This window comes from Osmerus eperlanus, chromosome 7, assembly GCF_963692335.1.
Source record: "Osmerus eperlanus chromosome 7, fOsmEpe2.1, whole genome shotgun sequence".
NCBI lineage: Eukaryota > Metazoa > Chordata > Actinopteri > Osmeriformes > Osmeridae > Osmerus > Osmerus eperlanus.
In genome coordinates, this window is record NC_085024.1 from 14,207,050 (window position 1) to 14,230,651 (window position 23,602).

General features: G+C 49.9%; 2 protein-coding genes across 6 annotated transcripts; one reads left to right on the top strand and one right to left on the bottom strand.

Annotated features, from left to right (window-relative positions):
• Positions 1–628: 628 nt before the first annotated feature.
• Positions 629–15,033, top strand: LOC134023174 (clathrin coat assembly protein AP180-like). 5 transcript variants are annotated; one of them, XM_062465057.1, is made up of 19 exons: positions 629–688; positions 865–1,019; positions 1,105–1,193; positions 1,487–1,501; positions 1,884–2,099; positions 3,042–3,119; positions 4,050–4,265; positions 9,080–9,160; positions 9,414–9,485; positions 9,792–9,872; positions 10,220–10,288; positions 10,579–10,875; positions 11,905–12,072; positions 12,183–12,207; positions 12,420–12,513; positions 12,660–12,746; positions 12,871–12,975; positions 13,184–13,315; positions 13,461–15,033. In XM_062465057.1, exons 3-18 carry the CDS (start codon positions 1,139–1,141, stop codon positions 13,262–13,264), a joined length of 1,740 nt encoding a protein of 579 aa, XP_062321041.1. In that variant the 5' UTR covers positions 629–688; positions 865–1,019; positions 1,105–1,138; the 3' UTR covers positions 13,265–13,315; positions 13,461–15,033. The 5 variants fall into 5 exon arrangements, with proteins under 5 accessions (XP_062321041.1, XP_062321040.1, XP_062321043.1 ...); XM_062465056.1 differs by having other exon boundaries at positions 631–688; positions 11,890–12,072; XM_062465059.1 differs by having other exon boundaries at positions 632–688; positions 1,992–2,099; positions 11,890–12,072.
• A 1,560-nt stretch (positions 15,034–16,593) lies between these two features.
• On the bottom strand, positions 16,594–21,728 carry prss35 (serine protease 35). The gene is made up of 2 exons (XM_062465064.1): positions 21,401–21,728; positions 16,594–18,359 (listed from the first exon to the last, which is right to left on the bottom strand). The coding sequence occupies exon 2, from the start codon at positions 18,338–18,340 to the stop codon at positions 17,063–17,065; it is 1,278 nt and encodes a 425-aa protein (XP_062321048.1). The 5' UTR covers positions 18,341–18,359; positions 21,401–21,728; the 3' UTR covers positions 16,594–17,062.
• Positions 21,729–23,602: the final 1,874 nt, after the last annotated feature.

Here is a 23,602-nt window from a genome sequence, read left to right on the forward strand (position 1 = left end):
CAGTGCTGACCTGTGTGTCACTGGCCAGGCTGGTAACTTGTCTTGTCTGCTCCTGTTTCCTTTGTGCCCAGAGAGGACAAGTGAGTATTCAGCTTGACAGGGTGGTGTGGCCTGCGGGGGGGGGCTTTCTGGCCTGGTGGTGGTGGTGGTGGTGGGGGGGTGTCTGGGTCGCTGGATGACATTATTTATTCAACATTTAACCTTTATTTTCTTTACGTAACATGATACAATGTTAAGCCAGTGCTGCGTTGTGTCATGATTACAAACAAGGTTCCATGAAACATTAGGATTCTATGGAACTCTTGAAGTAAAACAAATGGCGTAGAATGGATGCTTTTTTATATTTTTGAGACTGTTCATTACTAACAGAAACGTTATTTTGTCTGCTAATAATCTGACACTTATGATTTGAACTTGCTGTCGCTGTGTCACTATGCTCAGACAGATCATGCCTGCTCACATCTGATCATGCATGTGATAAGGTCATGAGATCTATTGATCTGGCCTTAATGTGTTCAGGTCATGTTCAGATCTACTGATCCTGGTCTTGATGTGATCAGGTCATGTGGTCACGGCATGATCTGGCCAGGTGATGTTTTGATGGTGTTGGTTGTGATGTCATGATGTAGGGTTGTTGTGATGTCGTTAACTCCTCTCCTGTTGATCTCTCTGCAGGTCTCCCAGCAAGGTGAGTGAGACCCTCTCCTCCTCTCTAAACAGCTATTCCCAGTCTCAGTTGATGATGATGTGTTTGGAGTGAGGCCCCAAGGGATCTCTCGCACATAAAAGAGCAGTCAAGTCATGCCTCGTTATGTAACCGGGTCGAGTACCATGGTAACGGGGGCATACTCTCCGTGGTAACAGGATACGACAACCAACAACGTCTCCTCCGCCGCCGCCGTTCCGGCTACGACCAGCGAGCCCCCCGCTGCCGTCTCTGCCGCCGCCGCCAGCGGCCCCCCCGCCCGGCCCGGCCCCCCTGTCAGACCCAGCCCCCCCACCATCACCTCCCCCCCCAGGTGAGCCCCCCCCCATGCTGGGGCACCCAGGGAGGATGTACATGTATGTGTGGATGTCCGTCTCTTATCGCTCATCTCCCTGCAGCACTGGCTTCGATGACCTGCTGGATCTGGACCCCATGGCTGCCCCACCAGGGGGTGCTGCCGCAGCCTCCACCACCACCGGCTGGGGAGGTGAGACACAGCGCGGCCCTCCACTCCTCTTTTCCTCCCTCTTCTGCTTCCTCTCCCTCCCCTGCACTCTCTTGTCTGCTGTAGTCTCTTTCATGTCTTCCTATTCCTCTGTTAGCCACGAATGCGAATGCTACGAGAAGTAATCTTTCTCTCTCTCTCTCTCTCTCTCTCTCTCTCTCTCTCTCTCTCTCTCTCTCTCTCTCTCTCTCTCTCTCTCTCTCTCTCTCTCTCTCTCTCTCTCTCTCTCTCTCTCTCTCTCTCTCTCTCTCTCCCTCCCCCTCTGCCTCATGCAGATCTGCTTGGCGAGGGTGAGTACGGCAGAGAAGCCGCTCCTTGATGTCTTGTGGTCAAGATGATAACCAGAGCCTTCACCGGTGGCTCTTAAGAACCTCAGTAGCAGACTGTTCTCTCTGGCCTGTCGCTACGCCTGTCCTGCTTTTTCAATCTGCAATGTGTCCTCTTCTTCTCTTCCTCCTTCCTCTCCTGTCCTCCTTTTCGGTCCTTCTGCGCCTGTCTTCTCCTGTCTCCCTTTTTTCCTTTTCCTCCTCATCTCTGTCCCTGCCTCCACCCCTGGTTTCCATGCTTCCTTTGTGGTTGTGTCCGGGGGGGGGGGGGGGGGGGGGTATTCGTGGTTGTGTTTGGGTGGGCGGGGGGGGGGGGTGGGGGGTGATTTGGGTGTTGACCCTGTAGCGACCTCGGCTGCTACCGACGGCGCCGCGGACGCTCTTCTGGACGAGTCTGACTCTGTCCCTGACTCCGCCCCCGCCGCCGAACCTGCCGCCGCTGCTGCGCCCGCAGCTGCCACGCCCGCAGCTGCCACGCCCGCCGGCGCCGCTGGCCCTGCCCCCGCCTCACTGCCTGTCCCCGCCCCCGCCTCCTCCGCCGCTGACATGGACCTGTTCGGAGGTCAGTGGGGAGGGGGAGGGGACGGGGAGAGAGGGGTTGAGGATGTGAATGGTGCTGAAGGGTACAGGAAGAGGAGGGGGGAGGGGGAGGTGTAGGGGGGGAGGGCTGCACAGTCTCTTGCTACCTGCAACATGATTGATGAACATTCAATGTTTGATTACAGTAACATCCGAAACGCAACTTTAAACATCCGCTGATATTCAACTAGATAAAAACTCAATTAGTAAAAGACATTAAAAACAAGTGTGTACCTCGAGTGAACCTGTACTGAAGACATCAGTCCTTAAGAACGATAACCACACACACCACCAGCCTGGCCTGGCCTGGGTGACATCACCATTCTCCAGCCTTGTTGCCTAGGAGATAACATCCCTCTAATGTTACTGTGAGATCAACCGCCTGCCCTACTGGCTCTGCTTTACTCTCGTATACTCTAGTATACTCTGCTTAACTCAGCTATACTCTAGTATACTCTGCTGTACTGTGCTGTAATCTGGTATACTGTGGTATACTCTGGTATACTCTGCTGTACTGTGCTGTAATCTGGTATACTGTGGTATACTCTGCTGTACTCTGCTGTACTCTGCTGTAATCTAGTATGCTGTGGTATACTCTAGTATACTCTGCTGTACTCTGCTGTAATCTGGTATACTGTGGTATACTCTGGTATACTCTGCTTGGGTATACTGCTGTCCCCTAATGCTGACCTCCCATCTCTCCTCCCATGTCATCCCTCCATCGTCCTGGTCTTCATCCACCTCATCTTTCAACCCCTCCTCTGTCCAACTGCGTCCTCATCACTATTCCCACTCCGTCCGTCAAACGACGCCCCCGTGTGTCTGTGTGTCCGTCTGTCCGTCTCACTATGCATCTGGGTGTTGTGCCCCTCCCCCTTCCTTGTCACCCCCCCCCCCCCCCCCCGCCCTGCCCTGCCCCCCCTAGATGCGTTCGCTCCCTCTCCAGGCGACGGGCCAGCTACGGCAGTACGAGCACCTGCCGCTGATGCATTTGGTGGATCTGGTGGGTGACAGCACCGCTAAGCGTCTGTGTGTGCGCATGCGTGTGGGCGCGCGCGTGTGTGTGTGCGCGTGCGTGTGTGTAGGACGCTGTAGTGAGTATAGGCTGCTTCCGTTTCTACGTGGGACAGTAGGGAATCATGTGACCGGTCATCACCTTGATTTCTACTGTCCTCTGCCCCCCCCACCCCCCCCCCCCACGCCCCTCACCCATCCCCTGCCCCCCCCCCCAGCCTAGCCCCTCACTGCCCCGCCACCTAGCCATGCTTTGATATAACCCGCTCAATAAGCTCATACTGCCCAACCCCCCTCATTAATCGGATGACACCCGCCAGACCTCATCCCCCTGGATCTGGTCAGCCAGTCTCTCTCTGTGGGCAACCAGGTGGACCTCAGCTCTGGTCCTGCCCATCCCCCACCCAGAGCCTGACCGCTCTGGAACAATATAGCGATGCACTGATGCTTAGGGATTCAATCACACTGGGCTGTCCGTGCTATGCAAGGCAGAGCTTCTGTAACCAGGTAGTGTGTTCAATGTGTGTGTTCAGGTGTGTGTTTTAAGTTGCATGGCGTCTCCGTGTTCAGATATCCCGATGTTCAACTGCTTTATTTTCTCTCCTGTCTGCTCTTAACCATGTTTGTCGTTGAACAAACCTCCCCACATCCTGTCTCCCCCCTCCCCTCTTCCTCACCCCCCTCTTCCTCACCCCCCTCTTCCTCTCCCCCCTCCCCTCTTCCTCACCCCCCTCTTCCTCTCCCCCCTCCCCTCTTCCTCACCCCCCTCTTCCTCTCCCCCCTCCCCTCTTCCTCACCCCCCTCTTCCTCACCCCCCTCTTCCTCTCCCCCCTCCCCTCTTCCTCACCCCCCTCTTCCTCTCCCCCCTCCCCTCTTCCTCACCCCCCTCTTCCTCTCCTCTCTCTCCTCCCTCCCAAAGATCCCTTCGCCCCCTCTGAGGGGAGTGCAGCCATGGCTCCAGAGATGGACCTGTTTGCCATGATGCCGTCTGACACGGGGGCCGTCACCATCACCCCCACCTCCAGCGAGGCTCCGCCCATCGCCCCCGTCGCTCCGATTGCGCCCGTCGCCCCCCCCAGGGCCCCTGCCACCACCACAGAGGCTACTGCTCCACCTACCCTCGACCTCTTTGGTGGTAATGTCACCTCACTCTCACTACTCCCCTGCACTGCATCCATCTGCATTTTGAAGGCGATGTTGACTGTGATGACGATGAAGTTGATAAAACGTCCCTCCTACATTTCAGATTTCTATCGTTATCATTTTATTTCCTTCCATATTTCAGTTCTTTGATTTGGAACATTTTAGGCACTGAGTCATTCAAACATTTTGACCACCTCTGTAAATAATTTATGTTTTTGAATGCAGTACTGAGGCATTGATATTAGCCTGTGTGGAATATTGAACCACTTAGAGTACATTCTACAATGAGTAGTTCCAACCTCAAAATCTGATTGGTTGACAGCCTTGGTATATTGATCATATACCACGGCAAAAACCTTTGCATTGTTCTATTTGAGATATTATTTTGCATCCACACGGATTATCAGTAAACGCATTGATTTATTAACATGTAGATTAAATGCATTGCGTTTCTACTGAAAATAAAGTAGCTACATTATATTTATATATTAGCCCTCAACTGTAAAATAACAGTAATATACCCTGGCCTTTTGTGAGCTATTGCTTACAGTGAGTATATGAATCCCTAGAAGAAATAACTGAACCTAGTTTGTCCATATATCTAGAGGTTGGTCAGCTTGTGTTGATGGTTCCCTTTACTAATGATCCCATGCAGTTTGCTTCCTCGCACATCACCTCTGACCACTTCCTCCTTCTGATGACCACTTCCTCCTTCTGCCGCTCTTATCAGCTTGCATTTTGAAAAACATGTCGATGACTTGTCTGAATCAAAGTCTGCTTTTCTGCTCTCTCTGACACTCTCTCACCCTCTCTCTATTCCTCTCACCCTCTCTCTCTCTCTCTCTCAAATCAAAATCAAATCAAATGTATTTGTATAGCCCTTTTTACACGCAAGCATGTCACAGAGGGCTTCACATATGCCCATAGAACTGCCCCTCAACCAACCTAAACCCTCAAGGAAGACAAGGAAAAACTCCCAAAAAACTCTCAACAGGAGAAAAAAATGGAAGAAACCTTGGGAGGAGCAATTCAGAGAGGGATCCCCTCCTCCAGAGACGGTTGGTGAGAGAGAGGAGCAGAACACAGGCTAAACATAGTCATACAGTGTCGATGGGTTTTTAAAACACCAAAATCCATTGTTCAACTTTATAGATGTAGGACAGGACCGGGAGACTCGCGACCAGGTCCAGCGTTGGCTGACCGACGACCAGGCAGGTGCTGACAACTCAAACCCCCCACACCACAAGGGATGTGTGTGGGGGGGGACAGAGAGAGGAGAGCAGGGATTAGAGAATGCCAGGAGCAGCTAACAGTTACAGTCATAATAGAATGAGATCCCCACCGGTCAAGTGTGGACTGGTGCAGCAATTTAACAGAGCAAAAAAGGGGAATTTGATGCAACCCCACACACCAAGACAGCGACAGCCCCCCTCATTTGGAACATGAAATCTGTTCCAGGGGAAGAGAACTCTAAAATAAGTTATACTTATAGAATAAGGATGGAAACAACCCGTCCCCCGTTGCCTCCAACTAGTAACATACTTACCTTTAACAGTCGTAGAATTGACTAAACAATAACGTTTTTAACCTAATTTTAAATGTCGAAACAGTATCAGACTCCTTAATTGAGACGGGTAATTTGTTCCAGAGAAGAGGTGCTCTATATGAGAACGCCCTACCTCCAGCTGTTTTTTTCTTAATTTTGGGAACCACCAGATAGCCGGCATCTTGAGATCTAAGTGTCCTTGCGGGGCAATAGGGTGCAAGGAGACCGGAGAGGTACAGTGGTGCCAATCCATGCAGAGATTTGTAGGTTAGTAGTAGAACTTTGAAGTCAGCTCTGGCTTGGATAGGGAGCCAGTGTAGAGAGACAAGAGTAGATGTTATGTGATCAAACTTTCTTGTTCTGGTCAATAGTCTAGCAGCAGCATTTTGCACCCGCTGTAAATTTTTTAGGTGGGTAATTGGGAGGCCAGAGAACAACACATTGCAATAGTCCAATCGGGACGTAACAAATGCATGTATTAGTTTTTCGGCATCATCCTTTGAGAGAAATTTTCGTATTTTGGCAATATTACTTAGATGGAAAAATGCAGTTCTGGTAATTTGCTTAATATGGTACTCAAAAGAAAGGTCTGGGTCCATTGTGACTCCTAAATATTTTACTAGCTGGCTTTGAGAGACTTTGACGCCGTCTAGGTCTAAGGTCAGATTAGAAAAATTATTTCTATATTTTTTAGGACCGAAAATTTGAACCTCGGTTTTATCCGAATTTAGAAGAAGGAAATTTGCAGTCATCCAAGCTCTCAACCTAGAAACACATTTTTCCATAGCATGTGGAAATTCTCCAGACTTTATAGACATATATAGCTGAGTATCATCTGCATAACAGTGAAAATTTACCCCAGAGCTTCTAATTATGTTTCCTAAAGGCAGCATATAGAGAGAAAATAACAGAGGGCCTAGAACTAAACCCTGTGGTACTCCGTATTTTACAGTGGAGCTCCTGGATGAGCAGCCATCATAGTGGACATATTGTGATCTATCAGATAGATACGATCTAAACCACTGAAGTGACGTACCAGAAATCCCAACATAGTTCTCCATACGTTCCAAGAGAATCTCATGATCCACCGTGTCAAAAGCTGCACTTAGGTCTAGAAGAACCAGGACAGAGATAGAACCCGCGTCAGAGGCTAACAGTAGATCATTGACTACCTTGGCTAATGCAGTTTCAGTGCTGTGGTGGAGACGAAATCCAGACTGGAGAGGTTCATAAAGCTGATTTGAGGAGAGGTGCTCAGTGAGCTGTTGTGCCACAGCCTTCTCTAAAATTTTGGAAAGAAATGGCAAATTTGAAATTGGCCTGTAGTTGCTAAGACAACCTGGATCCAGGTTTGTTTTTTTAAGAAGGGGCTTAATAATAGCTTGTTTGAAATCGTTGGGGACTTGGCCAATAGATTCATTAATAATATTAAGCATGGGTGGTCCAATAATAGGGAGAAGTTCCCTACAGAGTTTAGCAGGGAGGGGATCGAGAAGGCAGCTAGTGGGTTTTGAGGAGTCTATCAGCTCGATGAACGCTTCCATAGAAATAGGGTTAAAGTGAGTTAGAGCCTCAACATGCAGCATGCTTGGTATAGGGGAAAGTTCAGTGTTGATGGCCACTCCTCCAGGACTAGTCTGTAGTTTGTCCCTTATTGCATAGATTTTTTGGTCAAAGAAATCTAAGAAATCATTGGGAGAGAAATATGAACTAACACAGAGTGTACTTTTCTTAGTGAGATTTGCAACAGTATCAAATAGGAACTTAGTGTTGTGTTTGTTCCTACTAATCAACCTAGAGAAATAATCTGATCTGGACCTGATGAGGACTTGCTTGTACTCCATTAGGCTGTCCTTCCAGGCCAGGCGGAAAACCTCCAATTTAGTGGTACGCCACTTATGTTCTAGTTTTCTAGTGGACCTCTTAAGAGTGCGGGTTTCCTCTGAATACCATGGAGCCAGTTTCTTGTCCTTTCTTTTCCTTGGTTTGAGAGGGGCAACAGAGTCTAGGGATAGCTGAAGAACCAAATTCAGATCCCTCGTTTTAGTATTTAATGATTTATTTGGGACATCAAGGACTTCTAGTGCAGCGGGTAGAATATTAGCCAGTTCCAGAGCTGTGTTTGGGGTTATGCAGCGGCTAGTAGAAATATTCTTAGTGCCTCCAAGGCTCTGGCAGAGGTCCATTTTGAAGGTGACCAGGCAATGGTCTGATAATATAGGATTGTGGGGGTGGACAATGACGTCACTAATCTTGATTCCTCGCGTGAGAACTAAATCCAATGTATGCGAGTGAAGATGGGTAGGTTTGGAAACCACCTGAGTGAGACCTGTGGAATACATTAGAGCAGTAAAGGCCTTACTTAAAGGATATTTTGGGTCATCCACATGAATGTTAAAATCACCCATAATCAAGACGCTATCAGTATATGTCACAAGCACTAAAGTCTGCAAATTCCTCCAGGAAGAGGGAATAGGGGCCGGGGGACAGGTATAGAGTAACTATACAAAATGAGGGAGGGGGGCCAGGAGTAGTAGCGTTATTCCTTTTTAAAATAGTTGGTGGTTTCATGCAAATTATTTCAAATGATTTAAAGGTATTTACAGATTTTAGGCTGAGGTTGAAGCTAGCTTTATATATCATAGCAACACCACCACCTTTCTTTGATACACGAGGGATGTGTGAGTACGCAAAATCCGGAGGCGATGCTTCATTCAGGGGGGAATATTCATCAGGTTTTAACCAGGTTTCGGTGAGTCCAATCAAGTCCAGGCTGTATTCAGACATTAGATCATTAATCAAAACAGCCTTTGTGGATAGAGATCTGATGTTTAGGAGCCCAACATTCCAGTATGGGTTTTTGGCAGATTTAGACGTAGATAATTCTTCTGAGAAGGTGGCACTGTCATCAGAAAACTTAGTAGGAAGAGCAACGGGGGAGCAAGGCTGAATACATATTAAATTGGTATAATTCCTAATACTTGAAGGCCGAAATTTAGAGAAAGGGCGGGGGACCGACACCGTCTCAATGGGAGAAACGACATCAGCAACCTCACTGACTACACTACAAGCTAGGCTATCGGGCCCCCAACAGCTCACAACATACCTATCAACAAACCTATCAGACTCTCTAAGAGACTGTGGCCCGGCTCTCTCCCTCTCTCCTTCCCACTCTTTCCCCTCCCCCCTCTCTCTTTTGTTCCCTCTCTCCCTCGAACTCATCAGCTGCCGCCGAGCTAACCATTTGTCCTTGTTTGTAGATGTGTATGATTCTATGCCTGAGCACAGCCCCACCACAGAGACCAAGGCAGTCACTCCTAGCGTAGACCTGTTTGGGTCAGGTACAGGCCTTGATTCCTCTCTTCATGTGTACCGGTTCCCCTCCTCCTCCTCCTCCTCTTCTCATCTGTTATTCCACGCGTCTTGGTTTGTCCCCATAGTGGTATGCCACTTGTGCAGTGCATGTCTCCCCACTTGCTACTTGGTCTATCTTTCCTCCGCTCTCTCGCACTTTCGGTTTCTGCTAACGCTTTTTCTCTGCTCCTCCTCCTGCGCCTCCTCTTCCTCCTCCTTCTTCTCGGGCCGCCCGGGCAGACCTCCCTGCCGTCTCCCGTGGGCCCTCTCCCCTGCCCGAAGCCAACGTGACCGGAGACATCTTGGTAACGGGTGAGCGCGCTCTCCTCGGTCATGTGACCCCCCACCGCCCCAACAGTGCCCTGTGGCGCGATCCGGAACGGCCTCGGAATTTGCGACCCAGCTGACTGTATCACACCGGTGTCTCTCCCTGTCTCTCCCTCTGTCTCTCTTCTTCTCCCTATTTCATTGTGACCTGTGACCTTAACTTTGTTTATCGTTCCAGGACTAAACTCAATGGTTAGTTAAGTAAATCTCTCTTTTTCTCTTTTTCTCTTTCTCTTTTTATCTCTCTTGGTCTGTCTGTGTGTGTCTGTCTCTCTCTCTCTCTATTACTAGACTCGTTCTCTGATCCAGCTCCAGTTCCAGAAGCCTCCTCTCCTCCCAAACCCGAGCCTGAAGCAGTCATTGACCTGCTAGGTACTGGGGCACCTCCTCCTGTACACCCCTCCTCCTCCTCCTTCCTCCTCTTCCTACACCCCTCCTCCTCATGCTCCTTCCTGCTCTTCCAACTCCCATCCCCTCAAAATTCCTCCTTCTCCTCCATTTCCGGCATCACTTTTTCAACTGTATCTCAGCACTGTGTTCCCTCCCCCAGTTGTGTTGTTTGTGTGGGTGTGTGCTTGCACTCTAACCCCCCCCCCACCACCCCCCCCACTGTCCTCAGGGAGCGATAGGCACATCATTTATTAACCCTCCTTATTTTTCCTCCATACTGTCTGTTTGTGCCCCCCCCCCCCCCCCCCCCCTTCTGGCTGGCCCTGCAGACACCTTCAGCAGTCCTGCGGAGATTCAGCCTGATGCCCCTGGGGGGCCTGTAGACGACCTGCTGGGAGGTACGCACCCCCCCACCCCCACGCACACCACCACCAAAAACACTCACACGCACCTCCTCTCTCGATCTGTCACACACGCGTTCCCGTGTCTGTGTTCACTGCGTGTCGTCGCGGCGTCAACAGGTTCTGAGTTAGCCTTGGCGTGACTCAATGTTTGTTCCCCTCCTCGACAAACTCCTCCGCAGTGGCGGAGCTCCTCTGCGGCAGCCGAGCACCAGGCTCTCTCCGCCGGTGACCCGCGGCCTCTCATTAACGTCCCTCTCCTTTGTCCCACGGTGAACCTCCGGCAGGGCTCATCTCACCCAGCCTGGCCCCCACAGCTGCCCCTGCCCTCGCGCCCGCTCCAGTGCTCACCCCCGCACCCGCCCCGGCCCCAGCCACGCTCCCGCTCCAGAACGACCTGCTGGAGTCTGGCTTCGACGTCCTGGGATCCCTGCCGTCCCCGACCCCCCCCGTGCCAGCAATGCCCACCATGCCCGTCATGCCCGTCATGCCCGTCATGCCCGCCATGCCAGCCATGCCCACGGCCCTGTCAACGGAGGATACAGCCGCTGTGACAGCGCCATCTGGTGGCTTCGACACCTCAGGTAGTAGGACCTGGGAAACGGAGAGAATGGAACAGAGAAAAAAATTACATCAATCATGTCTCAAAACATAGACGGAATTATAGTCCCCGTAAGCTATTCACTGGAATGGGTGAGACAGAATCCTTGTAATAGTACTATGCAGCCTATCATTTATCTGTGGTGTTTATATTGGATGTTTGAGGCTGAGCTAGCTGGGTGCTCTTTCAATGCTACGGCTGCTGTGGTCATATCTCTGTCCTCGATACAGCTATGGGTTGTTCTATACTGCTGCTGTTGTGTACATGTGTGTGTGTGTGTGTGTGTGTGTGTGCGTGTGCAGTTTCCATGCGACTGGCTGTGTCACGCTTCACTGCTGACAACACTGCTTATGTAACTCTGACAGTCACCACTGCTAACAGCTTTAATTCCTCCTCGCCCCCCCCCACCTCCCCCTTTCCTCTACATGTTGGCCTTCCTGGATGATCCTCTCTCTCTCCCTCCATCCTTCCCCCTGTCCTTTTCTTCTCCTTCCTCTACCCCCTCCGCCGCCCTCACTGCTTATTGCTTGCTGCTGTGTCATTGGTGAGTTCACAAGCCTTTCCCCCCACAATGCTTTGCAGCTGCTTGGATTCCGTAACCGTTGTAGAACGTCCGCTTTGTTTGCATGGTTCTGGCACATTAGGATTATCGCTGTATATCCCATCATGGATTGTATCCAGTAGGTCTTTCTACAGGTTGGTTTCCCTTCAGCCACTGCTCTGGGCATGTAGTGTGTTCTGGACACCTGAGGCAGTTAATTACACATCACCAGTGAATGGTGCCAAAATGGAACACTCTGTAATGCCCTTTGATGCATGTTAATCATGGTAGTCATTTGGTGCATGCAGTACACAGCATACCGAGTGTGTGTGTGTGTGTGTGGAATGTCACAGATATGTGTGGTGATGTCACACGTCTCTGTGGTGTCGTCATGCCTGTATGTGGTGACCGTCACACTGCGTCCTTGAAGGATCTAACCCGCCCCTCCTCTCTCAGTGCTGGGGGGTCTAGGGGAGCTGCTCATGCCTGCTATAACGCCCCAGAGCACTGGGGGCAGCACAGCAGGAAGTACCACAGGGAGCACCGGCACCCCCGCCACTGTGGGGCCACTGCCGGCCACGCCCTCTGCCAAGACCATCGGGGGAGACCTGGACTCCTCATTGGCTAACCTGGTGGGAAGTACGTATATGGTCCCGCCTGGGCACCGTCTTGTTTAGCAGCTGCTGGGGCTAACAGTGCAGGCAGAAGCATTCATGATTCCTTCCTCCTTCTGTTCCTCTCTCTTGTAGATTTGGGGGTGACGAGCCAGAAAAAGTAAGTATGGGTCTGTTTGTATGTGTTTATATGTGCTGTATGAATGTGTGTGGGTCTAGTCTCTGTTATTAGGTGTGTATGTGCATGTGTGTATGTTTAATCTTTCTGGTGTGTGTGTGTGTGGCTAGACTTGAACCACTGGTCTGTGTGTTTAGTGTCTGATCTCTGGTGTGTCTACTCTAGTCTCTGACCACGTGTGTGTGTTGTGTTAGGGACCAGCAGTGGAATGAGAAGAAGCTGACAGGAGGGTCTAACTGGACCCCCCAGGTGGCCCCCACCAGCTGGGGTACACCCGGACCTCAAATGGTAAGAGCTCACATCATCACACCGGCCTCACCCCCCCCCCCCCCCCCCCCCCCACCTTCCAACCTTCCCAGCACCCACCAACCACCCAGCCCCACTCCTCTTCACTTTCCCCTCTGTTGACGGTTTACTTACTTCCTGTTTCCTAGCCTGGCTTCTCCCCCGGAGCCCCAGGAGCCCCTCCCCCTGGAGGACCTATGGCTCCACCAATGGGAGCCCAGCCCGGCTTTGGCATGGTGAGAACTGGGACAAACACACACATAGACAGCTATAGGAAAAAGTATTGCCTCATGATGCCCATCTCGTATATATATCTAACCTGTGGTGCCCCCCCCCCTCCCCTCTCCCTCCCCCCACCAGGCCCCGACAGCCGGGCCCGGGGCCCCCATGATTCCTCCCATGATGATGGGACAGACCCCCATGATGAGACCAGCTTTCACTGGGGCTGCCGCACCTGGAGCACCGGTAAATCGAACACACACTGTGTAACTGTTTCTACACACGACACAAAGTAACCATGGTAGTGCAACGTGTAGTATCCCATCTGACTGCCTGTCTGTCTATCTTCCTGTCTGTGTGTCTACCTATCTACCTGTCTGTCTATCTGCCTGTCTGCCTGTCTGCCTTCCTGTCTGTCTGTATGTGTTTGTGTCTGTCCCTGTCTATCTGCCAGATCTCTCCTGGTCCTGCCAGTCAGAGTCCTAAGAAGCCCAAGGATCCCCTGGCAGACCTCGACCTCAAGGACTTCATATAACCCCCCCCCCCCCCCCCCCCCCCTCCTTGCCCTCCTAACCCCTCCCTCTAGGTGGGTATATCTATTCAGTCAGGCCTGGTGAGGCCTGGTCAGAACCAGCAGCTGTATTCCTGACGTGAAAGGTTGCTTTTGATGAAGTGTAGAATGCCTAGCCTGCGTAGCATGTCTGACTGTCCTCGTTCTTTCTGTCTCCCAGCTGCTTGTTTTTCTGGAGCAGGGCCCTCCGATCTGTCTGGTGTTTTACTACGTCCCAAGATTCCAGAGATGTTTGTCAGCCCCCCGCCCTCCACCCCGCCTCACCCTGCCTCGCCCCGCCCACTTTTGTGTAATGTTGTAGCACAGACTGTGAAAGTGTTCGTTGGTGTGTGCTCGTGTGGATGTCCTTTGTCTAAACAAATCTACACGAAAAAAGTAAAAAAAATTAAAAATGAAGTGGACATGAAAACGAGCAGGAGAGTGGAGGCGTGAGTGTTTAGGCTCTTTTTCCCAGTGTCTGCGTTTCAATTGGATGACGTGTGTTTATGCCCCTGGGCCCGCCCCTTGCTCTCTGCGCTGGGCTCCACCCCCTTGGGGGTGGGGGCGGAGCTTCACCCCCTGACCGGCCCCTGGTCAGCTGTAAAGAAGCGTGTCTCGTGTGGTCTGCAGAGCGTCATCGTGATGTACATAAACCTGGCAGACAAGACACAAAGGCTGTCTATATTCTGTATGTCCGTGAAAGAGAATATTGATGTGAATCCGATATCGAGCTCTATGAAGTCATGTGATCATTATCTCCCATCATCATTTCAAACGTACTTGGAGACAAATAGTGAATATACTGTATAATGAATACATATTAAGAGTCAATGTGTATGGGCTGATTCCAACAAAAGTCTCTGGTGATATTTAAGGATATGTTTAGTTCTCTGTATTTATGTATTTGTATTTTTTTATTTATTGAATATTTTTCTATTTGTTTGATATTTTGGGCGTCAGGTCCTTTTGGTGGCATCCTTCTCTCCTCTTCTGTTTGTGTGTGTGGTTGGTCTCTGGAGTGGACAGGTCCCATGTTTCTGCTTGTTTTCAGAGAATAATAATTCAGTTACTCCAAGGTCATATGTAGGTCACAGTCAGCGGGTCCCTCCTGAGCGATGCTGTCATATCAACCAATCAGACAGGATCAGTCACCCATATCAGCCAATCAGCTGTCTCTAAAATCATTGAGCCGTTCGTGAAATCAACCTGTATGGATTGTTGTCATGGCTACGCCCAGTCACAGTTAGAAGTAGGTTATTTTTGTATTTTAGAGGAGACAGTGCATTCCTTTCCCATCCTCCTGCTCTGTTGTCATATCCTGTTTCAGTAGTGCGACCCTCCCCTGTGGTTGAACCTGTGGTATCGTGAGTGGACACGGGCCGGCAGCCTGTGTGTGTGCGTGTGTTTGTGTGTACACAGGAGGGCGCTGTTGAACAGTGAGACCCCCACACCACAACCCATGACCCCACCCCCCACCCCACCACCCACCCACAACCTATGACCCCACCTCCCCCAGCCCCAGATATAGAGGACACTCTGTTTAAATGTCTATGAAAGTGACCGTCTCAGACATTGTTGTGAAAAAAGATGGTATAAAACTATAAAGGGGAAAAAATACTTTCTCATGATTGAGCTAATAATGTATTTTTATTTTTAAATTGGTATGTTTTTTTATTTTATTTTTGTTTACGATGGCCCTCTCCCAGTGCATGTAAGCCCTTTGAGATGCAATAAACTCAATGATGGAAAGAAGATTGCTGGAGGTCAGTCTGGTTTCTTCTTCTGTGGTAAATGGACCATCCCACTTTGCAGCTGCAAACAGACCAGCTGCTACTGTAAATGTGTTCTTCAAAGGAACTCACACTTTGTATGGCTCTAAGGGCCCCACAGTCTAGATCCAGACCTGCAATGGTCTCCATAAAGTGGAATCAACTGACTCACTGAGTGCTTATTTAGTTATTAAATTAAGAGCAATGTTATAGGCTACTTTGTTCTGTGTATCAAGTCCTTGTGTTCTAAGCAGATGTTAGACCATATAGACCATATAGTTCACTATCACAAACACACATACAGGTAGACATCCAAGTTTAATTATTATTCGTTTTCATTGAATGTGACATCTCATTTCATGTCTTTGGTCATCAATAGCAAACCCATACAAATTATTATGCCGATGGCAACACAAGAAAATTTGACGTTCAGGCTTGAGAGGGTTGTTCAAATCCCCTACAGGTAAGAATGTGTCCACCAACCATAGATTTAATGACAGGAATCTGTACAGGTTTAGCCTGGTCTGTGTGTCTAAGCCACAGCATAACCTCACCTTAAATACAGTACATAGTTACAGTACCAAGCCATCAGTACTATATCCTGATAGGTCTGCTTGTATTAGCATAGCACCAAGTTTTAGATAAGCACCATGATTTGTTCATGCATCACAATGGTGAACTGTGTTCCTTTGCTGGGGTACTGGGGGGGGTCTGTTCATACTCCTACACGGGGATGAGACCTTCACTAGCTGGTCTCAGACTCTTACGTGGGGATGAGACCTTCACTAGCTGGTCTCAGACTCTTACGTGGGGATGAGACCTTCACTAGCTGGTCTCAGACTCTTACGTGGGGCTGAGACCTTCACTAGCTGGTCTCAGAAGCATCTCTAAGGCCTCCATAGGCTACAGAAACTCAACTACAGTATTACACTATCAAGATACTGTTGCACAACTGACAGGTTAGGGTTGGAGTTAGTGGGTGTTTGGCCAGAGTTGGCTTGGGATCTACAGACAACCTGCAAGGGTTTCCTCAAACAAAGCATTACAGAAATATCCGATAAAAAAGTACTTGTAAAAAAGGGACATTACACTCAAAGATCTAGATATACACCACTTAAACCACCAGCAATTTGATTTATGAAATACTTAAAAAAAACAGTTATAAAAATCTCAATATATCTAATGATAATTTCTCAGGAAAAAAAAACAACTTTTTTTCTGGGTCTTCCACAAAATGTGGATGCTAACAGCCTCTTTGTACAACGGAGAGAAAGAGTCCAGATGTGACGTTTTCTCTCATGGGAAAACCAAGACGGATAACAGGAAGTCCTGGACGCCACAAGAGACAGCGGCATATACAGAACATGTTCAACGATGTGTCAAAATCTGTCAAATAAAGAAGCTTTCGACATCAACAAACTGATACAGGATGGTTTTGTGTCAGACTGCTTGATTTTGATAATCAAATAAGTTAAAAGAGCTGAACAGCCAAAGTTCCTGTTAGTCTCAATAGCGAGTCTGTATGTTTGTGTGTGTTTGTGTGTGTGTTTGTGCGTGTGTGTGTGTGTGTGTGTGGGGGGGGGGACGGGGGGGGCACATGTTGTGTCAGGAGCCTGTGTCACAGAGGACATCAGAGATGAGAGGAGAAGAGAAGAGGAGCAGAGAACAGGGGGGTTAAGAGGAGAATAGAAGAGAGGATTGAAGGAGAAGAGAGGAGAGAAGATGAAAGGAGAGAGGAGGAGGGTGGAAGTAAAGAGGGATAAGTGGAGAATAGACGATAGAAAGAGGAGAGAGAAGAGGGGAGAGGAGATAGAAGGAGCTGACGGGGGGTGACAAGACAAGAGAAGATAGAAGGAGAAGAGATGAGAGAGGAGGAGTGGAGCGGAGAGGAGAGGACAAGAGAGTAGGGGAAGAGAGGAGAGGAGAGAGAAGGAGAGGAGAGAGGAGGAGAGGAGAGGAGAGAGGAGGACAAGAGAGAAGGGGAAGAGAGGAGAGGAGAAGGGCGTTTGCCTCATCAGATGTGGCGACACTGGCTCGAGTCTCCGTGGACCCAAAGGCAGATCTGGGCGTACTTCAGGGGCGTGATCCTGACCGCCACGTTGAAGTCCTGCTGAGCTCCGTTCCCGTTAACGTCCACCCACTGGTGCCCGGAGAACACCCCGATCACCTTCCGCTTCCACGCCTTCTTCCCGGGCTCCTTCAGCCGGACGTACACCCCCGAACCGCTGGAGCCCGGCTTGGCGTCGCAGTGCTGGTACAGCAGGTCGTTGGACTCCTCCGACACCGAGCAGAAGCGATACACCAGGTCCCCGGTCCGGTCGTCATCGAAGCCTGAGAAGTGGATCCGGCCGGCGGGCAGCTTGCGGACCGAGGGGACCACGCCCAGGTCCATGGGGCGGAGCTTCTGACTCTTCTTCAGCTCCAGGACGGCATAGTCGTAGTCCGCCGCCACGCTGTCGGCCACGCCCCTGAACCAGCCCTTGGGGACCTGGGTCTGCTTCACGCGCGTCCAGCGGAACGATGGCTTGGCGGCCTCGGCGCTGCGGCGGCTCCGACCTTTCCTACCCTTCCCTTTCCCTCGCCTCTCGCCTCCGTTCTCTTCTTTCTCGTCTCCCTCCTCCTTTTCCTCGTCCCCCTTTCTCCTCTTCCCTTTCCCTCGTCCTCGTCCTCCTCCTCCTCTCCCCTTCCCTCCTTTTCCCCTGCGGCCCTTCTCCTTCAGCACTCCCACACTGAGCTTCTGCACCCCCGCCAGGTAATCCTGCCCATCGTGGATGCAGTGGGCGGCGGTCAGCACGTGTTTGGGGGACACCAGCACCCCGGAGCAGCCGGTGGAAATCTTGACGGAGGTGGAGAAGGGGTACTTGGTGGAGAAGTGTTTGTCGGCGATGGTGAAGCGCGTGTCCATGCCGTACACCTCTCGTCTCTGCCGCGACCTGGAGGAGGAGGAGGAGGAGGACGCGTTCCCAGGCCAGGAAGGGATGTCGTTGAGCCCCTGCAGGGAGACGGAGGTCAGGGTGCGCGTGCCGTTCTCGTACACGGTCTCGTAGGACAGCAGCTCCTCCAGCTGGTCGAGGGAGGGGTCGGGGAGGTCGCGCTGGCACTCGATGCCGCAGGCGGGGCTCTGCCGGGGTTGTGGCCGGGCGGTGAAGCCGGGGGAGTCGAGGGGGACGGTGCGCCTGCTCCTCACCAGCGGAACCGGCCACTGCGGCCAGGTGAGGTCATCCTCCTGCGCCGCCGTCACGGCCAATAGGAGGGTCACAGGAAGCAGCAGACACAGGGGAACAGGGCCCATTGCACTGATCGCTCTGACTCTGGAGGAGAGGAACAGAGAGGGATGGAGGAAGAGAGAGCGCAGCAGAAAAAAGGGTAGAAAGAGAGGCGTGAGGGGGAGAGAAAATGCACAGGGTGAGTGGTGGCGTTTATGGTGTGTAGCCTTTAGTCATTTACGCTTTTACATGCTGCAAAACATTTAAACGTTCACTCTGGAAACCATGTAATCCACAGGGAGTGGATCCTGGCTGCCAACCCAGGAGGCATGCTTTCCAGCGCCTCTGCCCCTCCTTCTCCACAAGGGGGAAATGTAGAGCACTTGGCCCCATGTCCCAACAGAGTTCCCCCTTTCAACCATGCAGGTTGAGGCTGGAGGCCTGTGGTCTGGGGGGTGTAGGTTGGGATTAGGGGCGAGGGCAAGAGACCGGGGTCTGAGGTTTGTTCACAGCTTGCCAGATGAGGATTCTCCATCCCTCCATCAGTGGCAGGCTGTGTCCTGGCTGAGCACAGAGGTTGAGAACCAGGCTGAACACCAGCCCAACAGAGGGAACCAGACGGAACATCAGCCCTACGGAGGGAACCAGGCTGAACACCAGCCCTACAGAGGGAACCAGGCTGAACACCAGCCCTACAGAGGGAACCAGACTGCAGGGCATTTCATCCACTCAACAGACCATCACTTCACCACTAAGACTACCGCCGATGACGGGTGCTGTTCTTAGTCAACACGGTGGAGGAGGAGAACTTGTCACACACACACGTAGCTGAACACCAACATTGGCCTTCAGCCATATGGCTCAACCCTGACCACAAGAAAGACCTCCGCCGAACACAGTAGCCCCACAGCTTGACCCTGGGAGGATGCAGGGAGAGGCATGTGTCCTTGTCATTGAGGGGCAGAGAAGTGGTCCAAATCCAGCAGCCAGTTCAATGAGTTCTCAGGATGAAAGGGAGAGAGAGGGAGGAGAGAGTGTAGGATGAAAGCAAGAGTTGATTGGGTCCATGCTGCCTGTTTCCCCAGTCTAAATAGCCTGTGACCATCGATGTGAGTAAATCCACAGATCAGACCCTGTGATTAGCTGAACTGATCTAAGCCTGGGATTGGCTGGTTGACTCCTCAGATAGGGGGCGTGGCTTGAAGGCCACCATCCAATCAGAAATTAGCAAAATGATGGAACTGGAGATACAACATGTGAAAGAGAGAGAGAGAGAGAGAGAGAGAGAGAGAGAGAGAGAGAGAGAGAGAGAGAGAGAGAGAGAGAGAGAGAGAGAGAGAGAGAGAGATGACCTGCCCACCTTACACTGGCTTGGCTTACATGATAAACATTTAACTGAACACAGGTAGGCCTGTAACACCGACATCACAACACCAACTGTACACGTTGGTGAAGGCAACATTCAGGGGCGTAGCCACGTGGTGGCCAGGGGGGGCCATGGCCACCTTCCTTAAACCTTCCTGGACAGAAATGGTATAAAGCTGAAATAAATGCATTAGTATTTTTTTTATAAAGTCGTCTTATATTGGCATTTGTCACTTATACTACAAGCCCCATATTCGCAACATGTTGGGCCACGCCCCCATCAACAGCGCAAGACATAAACCAACGTACCTACATTCTGACAGCGCTTCAATGGAGACTATCAGCTAACCACTGGATACCGTTAGAAAACTGCTGCTCTGAGTGATGCAGTGTGTGAGTTTTAAAATAGTAGTTTTTGACAATCAAGTGCCACCCCAAATAAAAGACTGGCCAGAGCTGGCCCCCCCTGAAATAATGTCCTGGCTACGCCCCTGCAAACATTATTGTTCCTCAACTCCATCCCCCACCCCTATCAGTCCCACCAATAACTGAACAGACATCAAAATCAGTTGGACCTAGGCTGATTCAGAAACACGCTGAATACTAAACATGCTCTCAGAATGTGTTGTCGGAAACAGAACCCGAAAGATCTGCTGCCTTTCTTGCCAAACCCCATTTCCATCTCCGCCCAGACGGAGACATGACATTTTCTCCAGAAAACCTCAAATCACTGAGGATGAAGTGGTAATTGATACAGCGCGCATTCAAAAAAGTCCTCAGTAAAGGAAGCGCCCTCACTTCACTGAACGATTTTCCATGACAGGATTGTGTATCTCATACGATGTCTGCACGCCTACTACATACCAGTGCATGGTCACACGAATTATGCGGAGAGGTCGGCTGTTCGAAGCACGCGAGCACACCGAAAGATGGCGCTAGGGTGTCTCACTCGGTATCGTGGGTTTACGGGTTGTTTTATGAGCGGAGACGTACTGTTTAATTGAAAATAATTTAATATGAGGCATGATTTAATTCCCAGGTTGACCCATTTTTAGGACTGACTCCAACGTGCGTCTTTGACAGCATGTCATTCGACATAAGACAACAAACACCCATTCAAAGTATTTTTTAAACGTTCTATCATAACTACAACCAACGGTATTTCCAATATAGCTATAGATGTTTTTATTTTATTAAATATTCCTCATAAAATTGAAAAAGACTATAAAGGTTCGTAAAAATCAAATAGGCCTACTGGATACACATTGGAAACTTCAAAAAAAAATCCTACAAATTAGTAGACGCCCAGGATTAATCAACCTTTGAGTTATAATGTTGGCTGACAATGGGTAATATTCATTAAAGAACATATTCCATCATTTCGAATATTACAATTTACAAAATGAACTCTTGTATGGTAGCCTACACTGTAAGTCTGAAAGAATCAAACTTAAAAACACTATCAGAATTTTGTAATGTATAATCAGAAGGAATGTCTGTTTAATATTCATATTTAAATAAACTTGAAACAAAGACAACACAAAAAACAAACTACTAAACGCCCAATATTAACGATCTAGAATATGAAATCGTAGTTATCCAATTCATCAAATAATAATCGTCAATTACTGTCAAGTCTTTCCACTAGAAAAAAGTACTTCCACTCTGCAATAAACCCCTAAAATAGACCAAAATACGGATGTAAACGGAAGTCAGAGATTTGGCCCATGTGGCTTCACATCCCTGACTGGAACGATGCATATAGAAAAAAGACGGCATACCTGCTTGCATTCGATTGATGATATGATAAATCCGCAATGTATTGTTTGTTGTTTTTATACAAATATTATTCCCTTTTTTTTTCATAAAACAAACTGCTAGTGCATCCCAGACGTGCTCTTCTCAGTGCGTGACTGTTCGCCTGTCTTCATGGCATTTGCAACACGGCGGCTGGGAGAAGTCGCGGCCGGAGCGCTCCGTGTAGGCTGCACTTGATGCTTAGCGGCTCGGAGGGAGGTTGGGAGAGAGGGGGGGGAGACAAAACTTTGAAAAGGCTTTTTTTTTTACTTGCGACAAAGGCTGTTCACACAGGGGAGGGACCAACCAATCTCACCAAAGCCTGAATAGAGTGAAGTCAGAAGACTATTCAACGCGGCAGTCGGCAGAGCGCTGCGCGCGTGATGCTACTGCTGGCAGCCTTTGCCATAATTTTATAATATGTCTGTCGTTTGAGCTCCTCGTTCAAAGGAGCTTTCAGTGGACCGGGGATAGAATTCGTTCCACAGAACTCACAACAAAACGTGTGGGTAGACGTTCATTGTGAGCTATCTGAACTTCCACAGCTGCGACCACAGTCTTGAGTCCTCGTGCTCGATCAAGTGGTTAATACGCACGGGACGGGGTCCAGGCCATACACACAATACACGAAGAACTTAATCAAAGCGATAGCTACTTGCCGAATTGTAGACAGCAAAGTAAACGCATGGAATGGAATGTGCCCTTTATTATCCGTTTGACGGCGATACTGTGTGCCTGTGCGTAATTTGGATGCGAGGACGCATAAATCCATTCCATTTATGCTGTTACTAAGTTTTAAATAAAAATAAACACAGGTGGCTGTAATCCACTGGCAATGGCAAATGATTGGCAAATGTTTGACTTTAGCTGTGTGTGTGTGTATGGTGTGAGCATGTCTAAACTGAGGACCTAAAATACATGAATGACAGAGCGATAAGCTACTGGTGCCAAGGAAATGTATGCTTGATCAGGTAGGACAGTATGTGTGTGTGTGATTGTGTTGGTTTTAGTGTGAGTGTGTGTGAGAGAGAGAACTCTGGCATATTGGAATGCACTGCAGAATGGAGAGGATCTAATGAGCCAAGAAAGTGGATGGCCAAAAGAATACGGAAAGAATGTGTGAGCAATGAAGGGAGGGCGAGAGAAGGAAAGAAAGAGAGAGGAGGAGGAGAGAGAGGGAGAGAGAGAGAGGATGGATGGATGGATAGCAATAATGCACATCTGGCCCCAGATGACAGAGTAGATTATGAAGTTTTTTTGTCAGAAACAGATCCCCTGAGAGCCTCCTGTCAGTCAGTGTGACAGGTATGCACACAGACGCCTCATTGGCTAACCTACTGACACCTACTAACACTGAGCTGAATGAAGTCTGCCATAGATCAGGGTGTGCCTTCTCCTTTTGTGAATGTGTGTGTGTATCTGTGTCTGTGTGTACACAGTATATGTGTGCATGGGTGTGCGTGTGGGTCTCTGTTAGGTCCTCAGAACGTTGTGTCAGTCACCTTTGAAGCAGAACATGTCACCATGGCGATCACTCACTCTACCCGTATAACACAACAGCTTTGGACTTTTGTTATAGCAACCCTCAAAAAGGTAAAAGAAACACAGTTACACTTCCTGTTTTGAGCCTGCATGGTTCCTGGTCAGGGGTCATGACTGGAGTGTGAGAGGCCAGAGAGATCTGCCTTCATACCCCAGGGGAGAGGGCCTGAGTGGGGCAGAGCAAGGCAGGGCGGGGTGGGTTTGCACTCTGCTGGAGATTGGGATATGCAGTCTGAATAGAGGACCTTTTGTACCCAGCCACACCTCACAGGAAGCAGTCCTCCAGCTTCCTGGACCTTGGGAGGTGTAGGTTGGAGTTAGGGTTAATCATCTCAGGGTGCTGTGTTTGTGCCGTGGATGGCATCAAGGCATGGTTTGCTTGGGAATCCTCACCATAGGAGAGATGATCTTCTCCTCAGTGACCAACATCTCCTACTGTCCTAGCATTCCTAGCTGAGGTCCACTCAGCCATCTACAGTATCTATCCTCCAGGTCCACACAGAACAGCACTCAGACCCACCGTAACTCATCTCCACCCTGCTCCAGCCGACCCCAACCCAGACCCTGCTTCACGCTGTCTCAAACAGACACCAGAGACCTGAGATGTGGTCACAAAGAACCAGGCCCAGGGTCTACAGCTCAGA

Coding starts and splice junctions, on each gene's coding strand:
- LOC134023174 (XM_062465056.1), top strand. CDS start 1,139: ATGGCTGCCCCACCAGGGGGTGCTGCCGCAGCCTCCACCACCACCGGC. Junction 4,266..9,079: donor TACCCTCGACCTCTTTGGTG/GTAATGTCACCT, acceptor CCTTGTTTGTAG/ATGTGTATGATTCTATGCCT. Junction 12,208..12,419: donor GGGGTGACGAGCCAGAAAAA/GTAAGTATGGGT, acceptor GTGTTGTGTTAG/GGACCAGCAGTGGAATGAGA.
- prss35 (XM_062465064.1), bottom strand. CDS start 18,340: ATGGGCCCTGTTCCCCTGTGTCTGCTGCTTCCTGTGACCCTCCTATTG.